Source organism: Trachypithecus francoisi, unplaced genomic scaffold (genome assembly GCF_009764315.1).
Source record: "Trachypithecus francoisi isolate TF-2019V2 unplaced genomic scaffold, Tfra_2.0 Lachesis_group18, whole genome shotgun sequence".
NCBI lineage: Eukaryota > Metazoa > Chordata > Mammalia > Primates > Cercopithecidae > Trachypithecus > Trachypithecus francoisi.
In genome coordinates, this window is record NW_022681463.1 from 67,813,441 (window position 1) to 67,834,417 (window position 20,977).

Below are 20,977 nucleotides of genomic sequence, written 5' to 3' on the forward strand. Positions count from 1 at the left end.
TGTAAAAAGCCAAATAGTAAATATTTTTAGCTTTGTGCCTGTTTTTGCATAGTTTACCAAATAATTTTGCTACCAGAGCTATGCGTTTTGCTCTGTCTTGATTCATTTATTGTATTCCTACTTGGAAATTATTCCCTTGACAATGCACAACTGAACTTTTATACTCATCTCTATATATGTGTATATAGACATATGTATTTTTCTACATATGCCTGTATTTTTGTATATGGATATTTTGGGTAGCAAGCTTTGTAATGATTTCTCCTAGTCTGTTACATTTATTCCTGTAATTTTTGTTTTATTGATTGCATAAAAAGTTTTTATGTTTCATATAAAAATAAAAGTTTTCAATGTTCAAATTGATTGTCTTTTTTTCAGTACTCAAATTTTTCTCCTAAGGTAATATAAAAAAATGTTCTCCTGTTTAGTTATTTTTCAGCTTTTCTTAGGTTTACTTTTTTAACCTCCTGAAATGTATTACCATGTGCATTATGAAATATTAATTCAGGTTCATTCTTTTCTATACTGACATCTTATTTCAGTATTTATTTAATTGGAATTGCTTTGTGCTTATTACATTTTAAATTAGTTTTACTACTGAAAAATTTTTGGCCGTGTTTTCTGCTTAATGCATTCTTGTGGATTTTGTCAATCATAGCTTTATAATGGTGTAATTCTGGTGAAATGAACTCAGTACCGTTAACTTAAAAACACATAATTTGATATTCCCGTTCTCTCATTATAAAATATACATTAAACTTATTTAGAAATTCCTGCCAGGAGCAAATCTCCATATGCTTATTTATTCGTTTATTTAATCAGTGATATACTCATGTATTCCTTTATTTTCCATCATTGGAATTTTGTGACTTTTAAAAACTAAATTAGTATTCTGAGAAGTTAATTCTTAAGTTTTAAAATAGATTTTATTTCTTAAACCGATTCTAGATCTACAGAAAAATTGCGAAGATGGTGCAGAGATTTCCCATATATCCTACAACCAGTTTATTAACTGTTACATATTAACATGTTACAATTAATGAACTAATACTGATACATTTTTACATTATCATTAACGAGAGTCCATACTTTGTTCGAATGGTCTTGGTTTTTGCCTAATGAGCCTTTTCTGTTCCAGAATGCCACGTTACATGTAGTCATCATGTCTCCTTAGGCTCCTTATGGCTGTGACAGTTTTTCAGACGTTCCTTTTTTTTTTTTTATGACCTTCACAGCGTTCAGAAGTGTTGGTCAAGTGCTTTCTAAAAGTGTTCCTCAATTTGAACTTGTCTGATGTTTTTCTCTTTATTAGACTGGGGTTATGAGTTTTGAGGAAGATCTCAGAAGTGCAGTGCCATTTTCATCACATACTGTCAATGTGACTTACCACTGTTGATGCTGACCTTGATCACTAGGCTGAGGTAGTATTGGTGAGGTTTCTCCACAGTCAAGTTTCCATCACCTCTCTTTTCATGCTGCTCTCTGGAAAGAAGTCATAATCTATAACTCACACTCAGGGAGTGGGGAGTTATGTTCCACCTGCTAATTACTTGGAATTCTTCTGCGTAGGAGGTTGTCCCTTCTCTTCCATTTATTTATTATTCAATTACTTATGTCAGTGTGGACTCGTTATTCTATTTTTAGTGATTCTTATTGTTAATAGAGTGAAGTCTCTCCCTTTTTCTTTCCTGTCACCAAAGAGTAAGAATTCCATTGAAGTTAAAACTTACAAATTTGCCGAAAAGGTTTTTCTGTATTTGTTATTTTAGTTGAATTCCTTAACTTTTCTAGGTCTATAATTGCTTTTTGTTCTGTTTCACCTTATAGATGATGAGCTCTTTAGCAGTTAATGTTTATTTATGTTTGTGTTCTCCATGTGTTGTACCTGGCATATAGTTCTTGTTCAATAAATATTGAATAAATGCATTAATAAAGTTGTCATGTATGGGAAGAGAGTTGCTTATTTGTTTTTATTTTCTGGTTCTTATGAACTTTTACCTTTACAGCAACTTAGGGTTGACTTCCCTTTCTCTCCCACTAATTTTTACTCTTTTTAAATAAATTATTTTATTTTATTTTTTGTAGGGATGGGGGTGTTGCTCTGTTGCTCAGGCTGCTCTGTAACTCCTGGCCTCAAGTGATCCTCCCACCTTGGCCTCCCAAAGTGTTGAGATTATAGATGTGAGCCACTGCCCCTGACCCTAATTCTTAATCTTAATTCAGCATTAGGTACAGCAGTTCTGCTTGCTTCACTAGAGTTCGGCTTCCAAAAGCTGACCTTTATTATTATATTTTGTGATCTGCACAGACATCATCTCTTTAAGGCAGTGGTTCTCAAAATGTGGTCACTGGACCAGCAGAATCAACATCCCGTGGGGACTTGTTTGATATGCCAATTCACACCTGCCCTAGATTTATTTAATCCGAAATTCTGCGGACAGGACCCAGTAATCCGTTTCACCTGCCCTCCAGGTGATCCTGATGATAATAATGATTGAGCATCACTGATCTATGGTATAGTCCTTCACAAGTAGCACATCTGTTTCTTCCTCTTTTTATCCTCAGTGAAGCCATATCACATTTCTGCATTAGGTCTGTGGATTTTGTTTTTTCCTAGTTTTTACGTATAACTTGGAAAAAGTCTGTATACTGAGAATATAAGATTAACATTTTCTAGTGTTCTTAAAATTGACTTAGTATCATCTCATTCATCAATTATTTTTGATGAGTCTTTCCAGTGTTTTTTAATACTTAAAGATTGACTTTTAAAATGCTTTTGGTCTTTCTTACTCTTGTAAGTATTGCACACGAATATTAGAGAATAATAAATTTGAGAAGTGCAAGGAATTCATTCTAGTTGCTTCTAATCAATGGTAAGTTTAAGAAATAAAAAAGTAAGGGAAGCCGGGTGCACTTACAGTCCCAGCTATTCAGGAGGCTAAGGTGGGAGGATCACTGAACCTAACAGTTTGAGACCAGCCTGGGCAACATAGTGAGACTCATCCCTCAAAAAAAAAAAAAATTAAGGGAGAAATACACTTTAAAATTTTATTTATTTATTTATTTATTTTGAGACAGTCTCGCTCTGTCTCCCAGGCTGGAGTGCAATGGCACAATCTCAGCTCACTGTAACCTCCGCCTCCCAGTTCAAGCCATTCTTCTGCCTCAGTCTCCCAAGTAGCTAGGAAGACAGGCAAATGCCATTATGCCCAGCTGACTTATTGTAGTTTTAGTACAGACGAGGTTTTGCCATGTTGGCCAGGCTGGTCTTGAACTCCTGGCCTCAAGTGATCCACCTGCCTGGGCCTCCCAAAGTGCTGAGATTACAGGTGTAAGCCACCGCGCCCGGCCAGAAATAAATTTTTAAATGCCGACTTTTCCTTGGGCTAAAATTCTTTGGAAATACTTGACTCGTTCCTTTATCACAAAGTTTATAATTTACAAATTAGTAAAGGCATTTACCATGTAAGTGCAGTATCAGTGGAATGTTAATCTGAAGGGTCAGAAGATTTTGAGAGGAAAAGAAAATTGTTGCACAGTCAAGCTGTTTCATCGCAGTGTTGACATCTTTTGATTGTCTTTAATCATTCAATTGGAGATCTTATTGGTTCTTGGTATAATAGGTTATCCCTCCCCGACACACATCAAACAAATGGTAAATCTCTTTGTGATTTAATAAGTGATTTTTGACTGAAACTTGGACATTCGTGTATTATGGTTTTGTTGTTGTTGTTGTTGTTGTTGTGTATTATAAGACTCTGGGTCTTACTTAAATCTGTGTTTTAGCAGGCACCCTCTAACACTACTGCTGGGGGTGGACAGGGTTGCCTCATTACCATCAGATGGGCTTGGACGTCCAGGTTCTCTCTTCGTTCTCAGTTGACAGCCTGGGGGAGGGGGTTTGCTTGTTACTGCTGGGTAGAGGAGGAGGTTCAGGCTCTCCACTAGGCCTCCACTGGTACCCTGCTCGTTAGGAGGTAGAGGAGTGCCTTATTACTGCTCTCTGATGGACCTCCACTGACACCATGTGGAGTGGAGGCCTTGGTACTGCTAAGTGGTGGTGAAAGTCTGGCACTCAACAAGTCCCCTCTGGCACCACTCCTGCAGTGGGGGGAGGAGCACCTTGCAACTGATGTGTGGGCTGCAAGTCCAGGCTCCTACAGTGGTCTCCACTAACGCAGATGGGGAAGGGGGATATTAGATCATGCTCAAGGGGGATGAATGTCCCAACTTTCCCCTTGTTCCCCATTTAGGGAAAGAGATTGGGGTACCTCCTCTTACAGTTGGACAGGGATGGAAGTCCAGGCTTTCCACTTGGTTTTTGCTGGTGGGGATGAGGTGGAGTTTCACTTTTTTCTGTAGTGTTTGTCTGGAGTTATTTATTGCCTAAAAGTTTTCTGTCTTGGTGCCCCTTTCATGTTTCTTTGGCTAGAGAAAGCAGTCTTTTTGCGGGGGCAGGCAGAGAGGGGAGGCAGTTTCTTTGCACTTGGTGTTCCTGGGTTGCTGGCTTCACCAGTATCCAGAGTGGGATATAGAAAGCAAAAATAAGAAAATTCAGGATATCATTACCATGTTTTTTCCTGGGTCCTGAGGTCCCTAGCCAGCTTACCATCTCTCCACCTGTCAGAATCCTTTTGGTTTTAATTTAAATATCCTTCACAGATATTTTGCTCACTTGTTCAGATCTTATTCTTTGCCCTTATATATGATTATTATTTTTTTCTTCATGCAGATGTGTTCTTCGCTTGCTAAATTTATTTCTAAGTCCCTTAGAGTTTACTGTTATTTTAAATGTAATACTTTTTTTTCTGCTTTGTAGTTCTACTTATTGATTCTTGACCTTATATGCAGCTATCTTTCAAATTCTCGTAATTCCAACAGTACTACTGATGCTTAGCATTTCTAATAATGTTAGAACAATGTGTGTTCTAGAATTCTAGGATACATTAATTCTATCTCAATAAAGCTAACACATTTTATATGATAAATATAATGTACATGGCTTTTGGTTTTACTTAGAAGAATAAAGAAAAATATGTCTACCCAGAAGCCCCTACTTGCATTTTATTGTCCAGGACTAACTCACACTGACACCTTTAGCTCTCATTCCAGCTAGTCCGGAGGCTGAGGCAAGAGCCTGGAAAATTAAGCTTTTGTACTGTTTGGCAAAATGATGAAATAAATAGCATTTTGTTAGAGAAAAAGTAGAGAACGGATATTGGAAGGCAATTAGCTGTCTCTAATACATTCATAAAGTATGTAACTATAATTGCAAAATCCTAATAAACCAGCCAAGGAGTTGATTTGGGAAACATAAGATGAAAAAGTCAACAAGGTGAGGATAAATGGAGTTGTCTCATTAAAGTATATTTATGCATTATTTTTCAGAACTGAATTTATTTACATAGATAAATATGGCAAGACACTTAAATTTGTTAGCCTCCTTGTCAGTTTGTTGAGGCTTCCCTCCTTTTTTTCTTGACAGTGCTATAGAAATTATAATAAAATCTTGTACATTAAAGAGTATTATAATTGTCTTTCATGGATATCTAAATGGATATCTGCAACTTCCTTAAAGTTGTCATCCTCTAATCTAAAGTTAATATGTTTAATATTTCTTATTTTATGATGGCTGTGATTGAATAATGTGTTTAAAAACTGGACAAATGGAAACAGAATGAATTTAATTAATCCTATTTACTGTTTATTGATTCTTTTGACTTTAGTACTGGGATTGCTGATCTTGGCCCTGGATTTTAGAGATAGCTTGCAACTGTAGCATTCTTCTATATGATATGGAATAAAAGAAGGAAAAAAAGTAGTTTGAGCTCTTTATTCAGATTTGGCGGGGTTTGGGGAGGGGAAGGTCATAAAATCCCTGATTAAAGTTTTCTAGATCCAGCATCTCTTGCAAAGTATGAACCAAATAGATTAAAACAATAAAGTTTGGGGTTTTTGTTGTTGTTTTGCCAATTGACAGTACAAAAACTGAATTTGAAAACTATGATTCAAGTACTGGAGATTTTACATTTTGAATTTCATTTCTTCTTCTTCTTCTTCCTATTTTTTGAGGCAGGGTTTCTCTCTGTTGCCCAGGCTGCAGTGCAGTGGTGTGATCTTGACTCACTGCAGCCTTGACTTCCCTGACTCAAGCAATCCTCCCACATCAGCACCCTGAGCAGCTGGGACTAGAGGCATATGCTACCACACATGGCTAATTTTTGTATTTTTTTGAGAGACAGGATTTTGCCATGTTGCACAGGCTGGAATTTCTTATTTTTCAGTGGAATAGAACTTTATGATCGAAAGGAGGAAAATAAGCTTTTGAAGATCTTTTGAAAGACTTGATATTTATCAGATAGTTCTTTGAAAATATTTTGATGAATAAGGGTGGTTCATGCCTGTAATCCCAGCACTTTGGGAGGCCAAGGTGGGTGGATCACTTGAGGTCAGGAGTTTGAGACCAGCCAGGCCAACATGGTGAAACTGTGTCTCTACTAAAAATACAAAAATTAGCCAGGCATGGTGGCATGTACCTGTAATGACAGCTACTCAGGAAGATGAGGCAAGAGAATCACTTGAACCCTAGAGGGAGAGGTTGCAGTGAGCCGAGATCGCACCACTGCACCCAGCCTGGGCAACAGAGTGAGACTCTGTCTCAAAAAACAAACAAAATATTTTGGTGAATAAAATGTAAATTAATTGAAAACATATGGTTCTCTTCAAATATACATGAGGTGAAAGAGTAAAAAGCACATGGCAAAATGATGTTTTTAAAATATGTTTGCTTGGCTGGGTGTGGTGGCTCATGCCTGTAATCCCAGCACTTTAGGAGGTCTAGGTGGGTGGATCACTTGAGGTCAGGAGTTTGAGACCAGCCTGGCCAACATGGTGAAACCCCGGGCTCTAGTAAAAATACAATTAGCCAGGCATGGTTACACATGTCTGTAATCCCAGCTACTCAGGAGGCAGAAGAATCGCTTGAACCCAGGAGGGGAAGGTTGCAGTGAGCTGAGATCATGCCACTGCACTTTAGCCTGGGTCAGAGCGAGACTCTGTCTCAAAAAAAAAAAATAAAATGTGTTTGCTTTATTGAGATAGAATTAATATATTCTAGAATTCTAGAATACCCATTGAAGTGTACAAGTCAGTAGTTTTTAGTATGTTTACAGTCATGTAACTATCATCACAATTATTTTAGAACCCTTTCGTCACCCTGCAAAGCAGCAAAGCAGCTCTGTAACTTTAGCAGTCACTTCCCCTTTCCTCTCAACTCTCCTAACTCTAGGCAACTATGAACCTATTTTATGTCTCTGATTTGCCTATTCTGGACATTTTATATGAATGGAATCATACAATATGTGACCTTTTGAGACTGGCTTCCTAGTGTAGTGTTTTCACCCATATTGTATTATGTATCAGAACTTCATTCCTTTTTTCACCAAATAATGTTCCATTTTATGAATGTACCACATTTATCCACTCAGCAGTTAATGGACATTTGTTGGTTTTTTTTCCTACCTTTGGGGTATTATGGACAATGCTCTGAACATTCATATATAAGTTTTTGTATGGGTGTATGTTTTCATTTCTCTTGGATATAAACCTAGGAATGGGATTGCTGGGTTATACGGTGACTGAGTTTAATTTCTGAGGAACTATTGACCTGCTTCTAAAGCAGCTGTACCATTTTACATTTCTACCAGCAATGTTTGAGAGTTCCAGTTTCTCTGCATTTTTGCCAGTGCTTAGTATGTCTTTTTCGTTATAGCCATCCTAGTGGGTATTCTCACTTTCTGAGTATTTAGCATAATGACTTGCAGGGTTTTTTTTTTTTTACTCAAATTTTACTTTCTGGATTGAAAACATGGGATAAGAATTCTGCCTGTAAGCACTGCTGAAAACTTCTTGGGAGAACATGAGAGGCTGTTACAGTTTTATTTCAGTCTTTCCCCTAATAGAATCTCCTCATCTTCTTAAGCTCCCAAAGGTGTGTTTTATCGTTATTTTCTCTTCCCTTTCCCTGAAGGTTTTTGCTTGTTATTTGCTTCTGTTATTTTGATTCTGTTAATTTGCTTCTGCCAGGTGCCTGAGTCCAATTTAGATAATATTTTAATACAATTAACATATTATTATATTGTTTATTTTCATTATAGGACATGTTGGCTATTTTCATTATAGGACATGTTGGCTTCACTGTAGAAGGAAAATGTAATTTCTATCTGATACAGTAGTGTTAAATAGTTAAGTTGGATATGTTAGTCATATTTGTGGGAATTAGTTGGCGTTTTTGGATGGCCTGGAAATGCATGATTGTTTTCCTCATTTAAAATAAGCAGACTGCAAGTAGGCAGATGATACAAATAGGAGTAAAGGAAGTGTTCTGAAATTGAATTGCAGTGTTGAAATTGAATCACACAACTCTCCTCAATCCCCTAAAATCATTGGCTGGTACACAAAACAATGTAATTTTGTGGCATGTAAATGATACCCCAATGAGGCTATTCTAAAAATTGGAATATAAAGTGCTTACTATCTCAAAATTAACTATTCAACACTAATCAGGAATGGATTACTATCCGACCATTATCTTAATCAAGAGTGGATTGGGTTCAGGTAAAAGCCAGTGAGATTTTATATGCCAACATAAACTGTGAGATCTAGTTTGAATATCTATTTAGGCATCAAAGAGAAACACCAAATTAATATAGACTAACATTTGCTTGATTCTATGTAGAAGATTTTGAGATTATCAGTTTTCTTTTTCTGCTTCTAACAAGAGCATGAGGATATGTAGGACCTCTTGACTTTCTCTTACATGTTACCTAATTCTCAGTGTGTGTTTTTCCTCCTCAGCAGGCACATTAATAATAATAATAATCTTAGCTAATATTTATACAGTGCTCACTCTGTACCAGGCACTGTTCTGAGTACTTTATATGTATATATTAATTCATTTAATCCTTATAATAATCCTATGACATAGGTACATTATTTCTACTTTACACATGAGGAAATGGGGGCCCAGAGAGGTTAACTAATTTGTCCAGGCACCTTGTGAGTTGCAGAGTCAGTAAGTGAAGTCAGGCACGAGGCTCCAGAGCCAGTTTTCTTCATGACTGGATACTCCGTTACATAGTTCCTACAGGTCCAGGGGAAGAGCACTGTCTCCTTGTCAGCATTGTTCAAACTGTGGCTTTCCACTCACTAGAGGGTCATAAAATCAGTTTGGTGAGCTGCAATCCACATTTTCAAAATATTAAATTAATTGGCATAGACAATATCAGACTGCACCAGATGTGGTAAGAGCAGTTGTGAAACTTTTGCTTTACTTGCATGGATGTTAGCTTGTTACTGGGGTTTTTGTGTTAACCATATTTTTTATTGTGGGTTGGGCTAAGGTTTGAAAGCACATTCTGTAGAGGGGCAATAGTTCTTCTATTTGGAATTATAGGCCACTGGTCTCTACTTGTTCTAAAACCAGTAACAGAGTGACATGTTCTACCCTCACTACAACCCAGTTTAGATGAACCTCGCCATCCACTAGCTCACATTGTAGTGTCATTAAAGTTGTTCTGTATGAGGTCCAAATCAGCACCCTTCCTGTGCACTTAAAACTTTACTCAACATGAGGTTATAATGGAAACTCAGAAGTCTGTAGGCTTCACCAGTACCATAGTGTAGAGTGTATAGATTATAAATAATCAGAGCCCACATTTTAAATTTTATTTTTATTTTTTTATTTTTTTTTCGAGATGGAGTCTTGCTCTGTCACCCAGACTGGAGTGCAGTGGCATGATCTTGGCTCACTGCAACCTCTGCCTCCCAGATTCAAGTGATTCTCCTGCCTCAGCCTCCCGAGTAGCTGGGATTACAGGCGCATACCACCACACCCAGCTAATTTTTGTATATTTTTTAGTAGAGACAGGGTTTCACCATGTTGGCCAGGCTAGTCTCGAACTTCTGACTTCATGATCCACCCGCCTCGACCTCCCAAAGTGCTGGGATTACAGATGTGAGCCACCGCACCTGGCCACATGTTTTATTTTTATTTTAAAAATTTTGAGAGACAGGGTCTTGCTCTGTTACCCAGACTGGAGTGCGGTGGCATGATCTCGGCTAGCTGCAGCCTCAACCTTCCAGGCTTCAGTGATTCTCCCACCTCAGCCTCCCAAGTAGCTAGGACCACAGGCATCCACCACCACACCCAGCTAGTTTTTTGTATTTTTATTAGAGACGGGGTTTCACCATGTTGGCCAAGGTGGTCTCAAATGCCTGACCTCAAGTGATCCACCCCCACCTCGTATTTCCAAAGTGCTGGGATTAAAGGCATGAGCCGCACTGCCCAGCAAGCCCACATTTTTTTAAATGCCTACTTAATGGGGAAACAAAGCTGCTTCCTTTTTGAAACAAAATTTCAACTTATAAATGCTATTGTAGAAAATTTGATTGTTACAGCAAATTATAAAGAAGAAAAAAAAACTATAATCTTACTACCCAGAGAAAATTAGTGTTAAAATTTTGTTGTATTTCCTTCTAGTCTTTTCACACACACATAATTTTGTGTATATATAGATATAATTTTAAAATGAATTTGAATTATTAGTCCTATTTCTTGATTTTTACTTAACATGTTTTATTATATGAATATATATGGCACTTAAAATGTTTTTATATCTCTGTAATATTCTAAGATGGTAGCATAATGTAATTTATTCAACTATTTCCATTTTGTAGATACTCTTGGCTTTCCTTTGTAAATAACATTGCAATAACATCATTGAACATCTAGCCATCTCTGACTATTTATTCAGGATAGCTTTTTGTTAGTAGAATTAGTATGTTAAAAAGCATGAGTATTCTGGTAAATTGTTTCAAGAAAGGTTCCTGGGGATTTTGTTCTACTCAGCGGTATATGAGATTCTGTCTCACTACATTCTTCTAGTTCTTATTTAATTTAAAAAACTGTTGCTACCTCTATTTCTTGAAAAGAATGATTCTGTTTTTTATAAAAGTTATACTTCTTTTTACTAAGGCAAATCTTTCATCTGCAGTTTTGACTCTATCCCAATGGAGAAATTGTTAATCTTTTAGTAAGCATGAAGAATTGTATAGAAAATGCAGAATTTGTTTCAAAGAAAAGCCTGGATAATTCATTTGTGATGAATGTTGAATCCACAAAGGGTTTGTTCAAGTGTTTGGAGACGGTTGTTAAATTGTCTTTTAAGGAGTTATGTCCTGGCCATCGGAAGACTCTGTTTTGTTGAGGTTTAAGATGAGTTAGGAATACATATTTGGAACTAGAAGCTGAGATAGACTTTAAATTTTCTGTTTAAAAAAGGGAAGAAAAACTTGAAAGGCACAGGGAAGATCCAGCAGGAAATGAATAGGAACTCTTGAGAAATGCTATGTTGTGTATTGTGACACTTCACTGTGACTTCACAAATAAAAACTTACGAAAGCCAGGAAATACTTGGTGCATCTGGATTTCTTGTAGAAGCCGTGAAGAGGGTGAGTATTGGTTGAAATGGGACCAAAACATGTTGGGTGAGGTGTGCAGGGAACAGCTTTTTACCTCTCTCCAGGCTTATTCCTTTGACAACAAATATATGTGCCCTCCCTATCCACTACCCCACCTCAAAAACTTCCCTATGTATTTCCCCTTTAACCACAAATTTCTCTTCCCCCATTTCCCTACCTTTCTGTCCTTTTTCTACTTTCATTCCAGTCTTCGAATTTTTGCTAAAAGTGTTTTCCTGTGCTGGAATATTGTTCCTTTTTCTATCTCACTATATCCAAATCCTAGTACTTTTTCAAAGTGCATCTGAATTCCCATTTCTTAGGTATTTGCTAACAAGTCTTCAGGAAATATGTTGTTAGAAGAATTTATAAAGTCTATGATTTTTGTACAATTTAAAAAGTCCCATTTCTTTCGCTTACTTGTTTTCTTTCCTCACTTTGGTAATCTCTATATTTTACCTTATGATAAAATAAGGTAAAATATACCTTAGTCCCTTGCATGTTTCTTCTTTCTTTTGTATTTTCTTCAAAACTTTGTATTCAGGTGTAATTATTTTGTGTAGATAGCTAAGGGGTTCCCCCCCCAAACAAAAGTTGTACAAGCTCCTTGAAGACAGATCTTTTGTCACAGACCTCTTTTGAATTCCTTAGAGAACCTAGTACCACACTAGGCTTCTGAAAACACCAATTAAGAGTTGCTTAATGCAGGGGTCCCTTACCCCTGGGCTGCAGACCTGTACCTGTCCATGGCTTGTTAGGAACCATGCAGCACGGCAGGAGGTGAGTGGCTGGCTGGTGAGCATTACCACCTGAATTCTGCTTCCTGTCAGATCAGTGGCTGAATTAGAGTCTCATAGAGAGCACAAACTCTGCTGTGAACTGTGCATGTGAGGGATCTAGGTTGCAGGCTCCTTATGAGAATCTAATGCCTGATGACCTAAGATACAACAGTTTCATCCCAAAACCGTTCTCTGCATCCCAACCCTGCACCCCCAGGTCCGTGGAAGAATTGCTTTCCACAAAACCATCCTCTAGTGCAAAAACGTTGGAGACTGCTGGCTTAATGTAATTGAGTAATAGTGGAGAGTTAGTGAGATTTAGCCCTCAAACACACTGGGTATCCAGTGCATATCCAAAAGCCATAATGGGCAGTTAATTTGAAAATTAGTTGCATGTGTAAATATTCAGAATTATTGATAACATTATATTGAAACCAATGACAGCTTTTGCATGTTTATCAACTCTCAGAAACCAAAATATTTAAAATGAAAAAAGTGCTCATTATTAGATTTGTGCAAAAGTAATTGTGTTTTTTCCCATTTTTTTAAATGGCAAAGGTAAATTTTATTTACCTGTATTATTAGAATAATACAATAATCACTTTATAGCTTTTTTCCAAGGAGAATTAACATTGTGTTTTTAAATTCGGATTTGTTTATGTTATCAGTGACTAATTTTAAAATATATTATAAGATAGCAAAACAAAAACAAAAAACAACACCCTCACCTACCTAAATGTCTATATATAGAGAAGTGGTTAAACAAACTGTGGTACAGCAATATTAAGGAACACCAATTTGTGCTGAACCCCTGTCAACTCCAGTGGGGATGGCACCAGATTCTAGAGGCCAAAGAGACCCAGAGCCAGCAAAGGAGACAGAGGGTTTTTGGAGGAGTTTACATACAGGGGAGAGAGTCCAGTGGCAGTGGGCTGGGTAAGAGAAACAACTGCTTGCAACAGTCATGCAGTTTACACAGCATTTTCACTTAATGCCTTCTCCCTAACAACCTCCACCTGGTAACCTTCATTTAACCCAAAACAAAGGATCTCGATCCCCTCTATGCCCTGTGTTCCATGAGCCAGGCTGGGGGCTCAAATGTTCCTCATAGATAAGGAATGGATCTCCAACCTATCCTAGATTCCTTAGCTCGGAACTGTGAACTGCATTCAGGGTCATCCTCGGGATATACTTAAGTTTTCGGTGCCAAGTGCATCTACTTTGCAACCAAGCAGCACTTTTAAAAGAATGAAATAGAGCTACCAAATGTAGAGAAATCCAAGATCTACTATAAAGAAAGAAATTATAATGCAGTGTGTATAGTATTATCTCATTTAAAAATTACCTTGGTGTGTATTCAAACAAATACATATATCTATGTATGCCTGGAAAAAAGGTCTGGAAGGATAGCGCTTTGAATAGTGTTTAGCCTTGGGAAGTGGAATTAGAGAAGAGGAAGGCGGGGGATTGTCTTTTTTTTTTTCTCAAGATGGTCTCTCTCTGTTGCCCAGGCTGGAGTGCAGTGGCATAATCTCGACTCACTGCAACCTCTGCCTCCAAGGCTCAAGAGATTCTCCCACCTTAGCCTCCTGAGTAGCTGAGATTACAGGCACACACCACGACACCCAGCAAATTTTTTGTATTTTTGATAGAGATGAAGCCTCACTATGTTGCCCAGGCTGGTCTCAAACTCCTGGACTCAAGCAATCCACCAGCCTCAGCCTCCCAAAGTGCTGGGATTGCAGATACAAGTCTCTGCACCGGACTGAGATTTTAAAACAATTAGGGAAGCACAGGAAATAAAAAATACTTTTTTAATGGACATTTAATTTAAAATTAAAAGGTAAAAAGACATTTCTAGAATCAGCATAGCTAGAACAGTACACTGGTTTGTATTTTATTTGTAAAACAAGATGCCATTCTGTGGTTACAGTTATTAAAACTTTTTCTGTGATTAATAGTTATTAAAGGAGTATAATCATTTCTCCTATGCTAGATCATGTTTTATAAGTCTTCAGATTTGTGGTAAAATATGTTTTATAAATAGAATCCACTATAATTACTGGATGAATTCCACAGAGATTTTTCCATTCAGTAAATTACCTGAATATGTTATATTACCAATGCTATGTATTTGTTTGCCATAAATGGCTTTGACTCTGAAAATTGCCATCTGAAGTACTTTCATTATTAAAAAGCTTTATAACTCTGTAGAAAGAGACACTTTGAGACTAGTTTCCCTTGACATTTTAAACCAAGTTATTTATAACTCAAGGTTTTCTGCCCCTTCACTCAGCCTGCTTCTTTCTCTGTCCTTTCTTTCTGTGTTCTCTTTAGATCCTGTTTTTCTTCTTGGCTTCAGAGCACCAGCTTACAAGTTGTACTGTTAAAGATTTATAACAGTAATAATATGATTTTCCAACATACAATTTTTGTATAGTTCTTGTTTCAGAAATTTGTAGAAAAGTGAAAATGTGTAAAAACTTGGAAAATTGGAGTATGACACACCTCATAAAAAGAGAATGTGCATCAGTTCTCAACAGGGTGGGAATTGTTCTTTTACTAAAAGGTATCTTGTGTTCTTAACTGACTCGAGCAAGAACTTTTCATGAAAGCACCAGTTGTGGAGAAAACAGAACATGGATCCAGCAAAGAAGGACGGGGAAATATGAGAATTATTAGTATCACCATCTGCCTGTGGTTATGGCACTAAGCCCATGTTGTTGTTATGATGCTAGCTATATATTGAATCTCGGGACTCCAAGATCTGTTTCTTAACCTCATCCTTTGTTATTCCTTAAATTGGGCAGTTGGTGGAAAATCATAGCATGTACAGTATTTCACTTAGTGTTGTTATATTGTTTAGATATAAGTGGAATTGTATGGATATAAGCGGAATTTTAACTGTTAAACAGGATTTGGTGTACATGAGTCACACCTTTTAGCTTTTCTTCTTACTGTATTTATGTGGATTATTTTATTTTATTTTATTTTAAATAGGGAGAGGGTCTCCCTATGTTGCCCAGGCTGGTCTTGAACTCCTGGACTCAAAGGATCCTCCTACCTCCTGCCAAAGTGCTTAGGATTACAGGCATGAGCCACTGCACCCAGTCACATGTGGGTTTTCTGGTAAGACCAATTTTCAGTCTGCTCAAACACATATTCTCTTACTCTACCTTTGTTTTGTTCAGATGATGGTGAGTCCTGCTTTTCTGAGAAAACTGAGGTAAGCATGTGCTTCCTAACTTCATTCCTCTTTCCCTGGGCAGTCTCTACTCATGCTTTCTCCTCCTTCTCATTTTAGAAAAATATATATTATTTCCACTTATGTTCTTGATCCCTTCCATTGTAATCTCAAAGATCATGCCCCAATAATTATCCCCTTCTCGTCTTCTACCTTCCTCCTGTCTGTCCCACTCAATCTACCAAGAGTTGAAAGTGGTTTTTTGTTTGTTTGTTTTTAAGCAAACAAAAACCTCTTCTATTAAGCCCTTCAAGCTGTCCTTCTATTCTTTATATCCAACACTTGGAAACAGTAATATATGTTCATTTCTCTATTACCTCATCCCTAACCTCTTATAATCCTAATCCTATTGTTGCATCAGGTACTACTAAGTCTCCAATCTCCCATACAGTGTTCTAGGCATGGCATGGGAGATTTGGGCTATGTATGCTACCTAGATCAGAGCCAGTGTTACGAGTTTCCCAGAAGGGCTGGCTTGGAGTCCTCTGCCTGCCTCATGCTTTTCTATACTGCTGTATGCTCTGATGGTCTATGCCTGTCTTTGGTCTTGCTGACTACCAGTCTATGTCTTTAGGAATTTAGGGAATATGAATTCTTAAAAGTCCCTTTCTCTGTGCCAAGTGGTTCTCTAAAGGCCCCTTTCCCACTAATACTTTTGCTTTGTAAGAATTGAAAGTGGGACTTAGAAATTAGACTACAGGGTTGGGTAGTAAGTACTTTTAAATGCTTCTTTTTCCCGAAGGTCCCTTTTCGTTGGTCATACGATAGCATACTTTTCAGTTTCTCCTCTCCCTCTTTAACCACTGTTTCTTTATTTGCCTTTTTCTTTTTTTTTTTTTTTGAGACAGGGTCTCACTGTGTTGCCCAGGCTGGAGCATGGTGGTGCAATCTCGGCTCACTGCAACCTCTGCCTCCAGGGCTCAAACGATCCTCCCACTTCAGCCTCTTGAGTAACTGGAACCACAGGAGTGCACCACCACACCCAACTAATTTTTGTATATATTTTTTTGGTAGAGATGAGGGGTCTTGCCATGTTGTCCAGGCTGGTCTTGAATTTCTGGACTTAAGTGATTTGCCTCCTAGAGTGCTGAGATTACAGGGGTGAGCCACTACACCCAGCCAGTTGCCCTTTTTCTACCAATACCTATAGATGTTTCTTGAAGTTTTGTCCTTGGCTCTCTTTTTGGTCTCTCTCGTACTGCAGTGGCAGGATGGATGACCCCCAGATATATTGCTCCGGTCTGTTTTCTCTCAAAGTTCTAGTTCCGTATGTCCAGCTGCCTGTGGGCATTTGTATCCAGAAGTCTTGCTGGCATCTCGGACTTGTTATAGATCAAGTAACTGGCTATTTCATAAAATTTACTTTTCTTCCTGTGGTTCTTATATGTTTTAAAGGTATAACCTGCTTACTCTCACACAGGCATGGGAACCCATTGTGATCTTGACTCGTCTCTCAATTACTATTCACATTTTTTTCAGTTGCCAAACCTATTCTTTCTTATACTCTTGTAGTCCTTTTATTCCCACTGTCTGGTTACCCTCACTGTCATCCTAGACTACTGAGTTACCTTTAATTTCATCAGCTTTTGTTTCTTTCCCCTTTTGATTCTTCTTAATACACTGCTAAATTCACATTTATTACGGAAAGTTCTGATCACATCATGGCTCCGTTTTGTCCACAGATTACTTAGCTCATTCACCTAGCACTCAGTCTCTCCATAATCTGACCCTAATCTGGATTTCTAGTTTTTGTTTGTTTGTTTGTTTTGAGATGGAGTTTCGAGCCCAGGCTGGAGTGCAATGGCACAATCTCCCTTCCCCTTCATTCCCTCTTTCTTTCTTTTTTGACAGGGTCTTGCTCTGTCACCCAGGCTGCAGTGCAGTGGTGCAATCATGCGCCACCAACTCTGGCTAATTTTGATTTTTTTGTAGAGATGAGGTCTTGCTATGTTACTCAGGCTGTTCTTGAACTTCTCTGCTCAAGAAATCTTCCTGCCTTAGCCTCCCAAAGTGCTGGGATTACAGGTGTGAGCCACCGTGCCTGGCCCAGATGACCAGATGATTCTTGTTGTACCTTAATGTCCTTTTCTTTCAGACTGAAGAACTCCCTTACTTTTTCTTGTAGGACAAGTCTGGGTTGATGAAATCCCTCAGCTTTTGTTTGGGAATGTCTTTATTTTTGCTTCATGTTTGAAGGATATTTTCACTGGATATAATATTTCAGGATAAAAGGTTTTTTCTTTCAGACCTTCAAATATGTCTTACTGCTCTTTCCTGGCCTGTAACATTTCCACTGAGAAATCTGTTGCCAGATGTGTTGGAGCTCCTTTATATGTTATTATTTTCTTTTCTCTTGTTGCTTTTAGGATTCTTTCTTTATCCTTGACCTTTCATTGTTTGAGTATTAGATGTCCCAAGGTAGTTTTTTGGGGGCAAAATCTGCTTAGTGTTCTATAACCTTCTCGTACTTGAATGTTGATCTTTCTCTAGGTTTGGGAAGTTCTCTGCTGTCTGTTTGGATAAACTCTCTACCCCAATCTCTCTCTACCTCCTCTTTAAGGCCAATGACTCTTATATTTGCCATTTTGAGGCTATTTCTAGATCCCGCAGGCATGCTACCTTATTTTTATTATTTTTTCTTTTGACTGCTCTGTATATTTCAGATAGCCTGTCTTCAAGCTCACTAATTTTTTCTGCTGCTTGATCAATTCTGCTTTTGAGAAACTCTGATGAAGTTTTCAGTTTGTCAATTAAATTTTTCAGCTCCAGAATTTCTGCTTGATTCTTAATTATTTCAGTCTTTTTGTTATATTATCTGATAATATCTGAATTCCTTCTGTGTGTTATCTTGGATTTCTTTGAGCTTCCTCAAAACAGCTATTTTGAATTCTCTTGAAGGTCACATATCTCTGTCATTCCAGAACTGGTCACTGGTTCCTTATTTAGTTGGTTTGGTGAGGTCATGACTTCCTGGATGGTCTTGATGCTTCTGGATGTTTGTCAGTGTCTGGGCATTGAAGAGTTAGGTATTTCTTCTAATCTTCACACTCTGGGCTTATTTGTACTTGTCTTTTTAATTTTTTTTTTCCAGACTTCTCAAGGATGAATGTATCTGTCCTTCTTAAGAAGGTTTTCCAAATCTTCAAAGGGAATTGAGTATTGTGATCTAAGTCTTTGGTCACTACAGCCATATTTGCATTAGGTGATATTCAAAGCCCAGTAATGTTGTGACTTGCAGATACAAGGAGATACTGCCTTGGTGGTCTTGGGTAAGATCCAGGAGAATTCCCTGGATTACCAGACAGTCTCTTGTTCTCTTCCCTTACTTTCCCTCAAAGGGAGTCTTTCTCTGTCTCTCCTTGCTGAGCTGCCTACAGTTGGGGGAGGGAAGGGGAGCCCTCTTGTGACCACCACTGCCAGGACTATACTGGGTCAATGCTGGGTCACACCTGAAGCCACCACAGTACTGGGTTATGCCCAAGGCCTGTAACAACTATTTCTTGGCTACTGCTGATGTTTATTCAAGGCCCAAAGACTATACTATATAGTATATATATACTCTATACATAGTATATGTATGTATACTATATATAGTATATATAGTATACATTGTGTTCTTTTAAGTTTCCCCATAGTTCAGGGATTCTCTGTTCATTTTTATTTTTTTAAACTTTTTTTCTGTCAATGCTTTATTTTGATGGGTTCCGTCACTGTGTCTCCAAGTTTACTAATCATTTCTTCTGCAGGGTGCAGTCTGCTATTCATCTCATTTGGTATAATTTTCATTCCAGAGTTTATAGGGGTTTTTTCTTGTTGTTGTTGTTCAAAGATCTTAGTTGGCCTTATTTGTGATTCTAGAGTTAGGCAACACTTCATTCCATAAAACAGAATAAATATTTTCTCAGAAATTGTAGTTTTAATTCTTAGAAATTTGATCTGGATCTTTTTTATATCTGCCATATCTCTCCTTAACATTCTTATCTTTCTAATACCTTCTTGAACTTATGGAAGATATTTTTGATAGTTTTAATGTCTTTGTATACTAATTCTATTATTTGTGTCATTTCTGACTCTGTTTCTAACGATCGATTTTTCTCCTTCTTATGCATTATGTTTTCCTGCTGCTTTGCATGCTTGGTGATTTTTGACTGGATGGCAGATATTGTGAATTTTACGTTATTGTGTGCTAGATTTCAAAAAATTTATATAAATATTTTAAAATTTTACTCTGGGTTGCAGTTATTTGGAAATAATATGATCCTTTCAGGGCTTACTTTTAATCTCTATTAGGAGGGACCAGAACAACCTTTAATGTAAACCTAATTTGGTTCCACTACTGAGGCAATATCCTTCTGAATACTCAACCCAATTTCCTGTAGATTATGAGATTTCTTCACTCTTGCTGTTGGAAACATGGAATGGTATTTAATAGGAATTCAATATACAATCAATCATAAATAATCTTAGTAATTGTATGTTTTAAAGTCCTTGACTTGACTTTGTGCCTTTGAATACATTGTAGATTGATACAGAGTCTCCCAATTTTAAATTAACTTTGCCATTCACTATTCACAATAGCAAAGACTTGGAATCAACCCAAATGTCCATCTGTGACAGACTGGATTAAGAAAATGTGGCACATATACACCATGGAATACTATGCAGCCATAAAAAAGGATGAGTTTGCATCCTTTGTAGGGACATGGATGCAGCTGGAAACCATCATTCTTAGCAAACTATCACAAGAACAGAAAACCAAACACCGTATGTTCTCATTCATAGGTGGGAACTGAACAATGAGATCACTTGGACTCGGGAAGGGGAACATCACACACTGGGGCCTATCATGGGGAGGGGGAGGAGGGAGGGATTGCACTGGGGAGTTATACATGATATAAATGATGAATTGATGGGTGCTGACGAGTTGATGGGTGCAGCACACCAACATGGCATAAGTATACGTATGTAACAAACCTGCACGTTATGCACATGTACCCTAGAACTTAAAGTATTAAAAAAAAAAAATTAACTTTGCCATTATCCTAAGAACCACTTTTATCAATTCTGAATTTCTTTAATTATACTACTACTCTTGGAGTATAACCCAAGATACTAGACACTTCATACCCTGAGTGATTTAGAATTATTTCCATTTAACATCTCTTTAAAAAGAAGAAATAAAACTCTAAAAATTATAAAACTACTAATTGAAAGAATAATTGGCAGACTAATTTCTAGTCATCTTTGATAGCTATTTAATAGGTGCTAAGAAATAACCAAATAACTGTATAATATAGTTAAATTTTAATCCTACTTTAAATAAACCAGATCAAGACATCTATATTTTAAGGCCGACTTTTACTGACTTATTTTTCTTAAGGGGTATAAACAACTATTTATAGATATTTACCTTTCACCTTACTTAAGCTTATAT

The 20,977-nt window shown here is 37.4% G+C and overlaps 1 protein-coding gene across 4 annotated transcripts in view; it reads left to right on the forward strand.

Moving 5' to 3' along the window:
• CAB39L (calcium binding protein 39 like) overlaps positions 1 to 20,977 on the forward strand; it is a 137,438-nt gene that overhangs the window by 23,898 nt on the left and 92,563 nt on the right. For 3 of the 4 annotated variants that reach the window (XM_033176870.1, XM_033176875.1, XM_033176871.1), the window contains exon 4: positions 15,491 to 15,525. The exons of the other annotated variant lie outside the window; for it this stretch is intronic. In XM_033176870.1, coding sequence (XP_033032761.1) covers positions 15,491 to 15,525 — 35 coding nt within the window. The remainder of the gene's footprint in view (positions 1 to 15,490; positions 15,526 to 20,977) is intronic. 4 annotated transcript variants of the gene reach the window in all.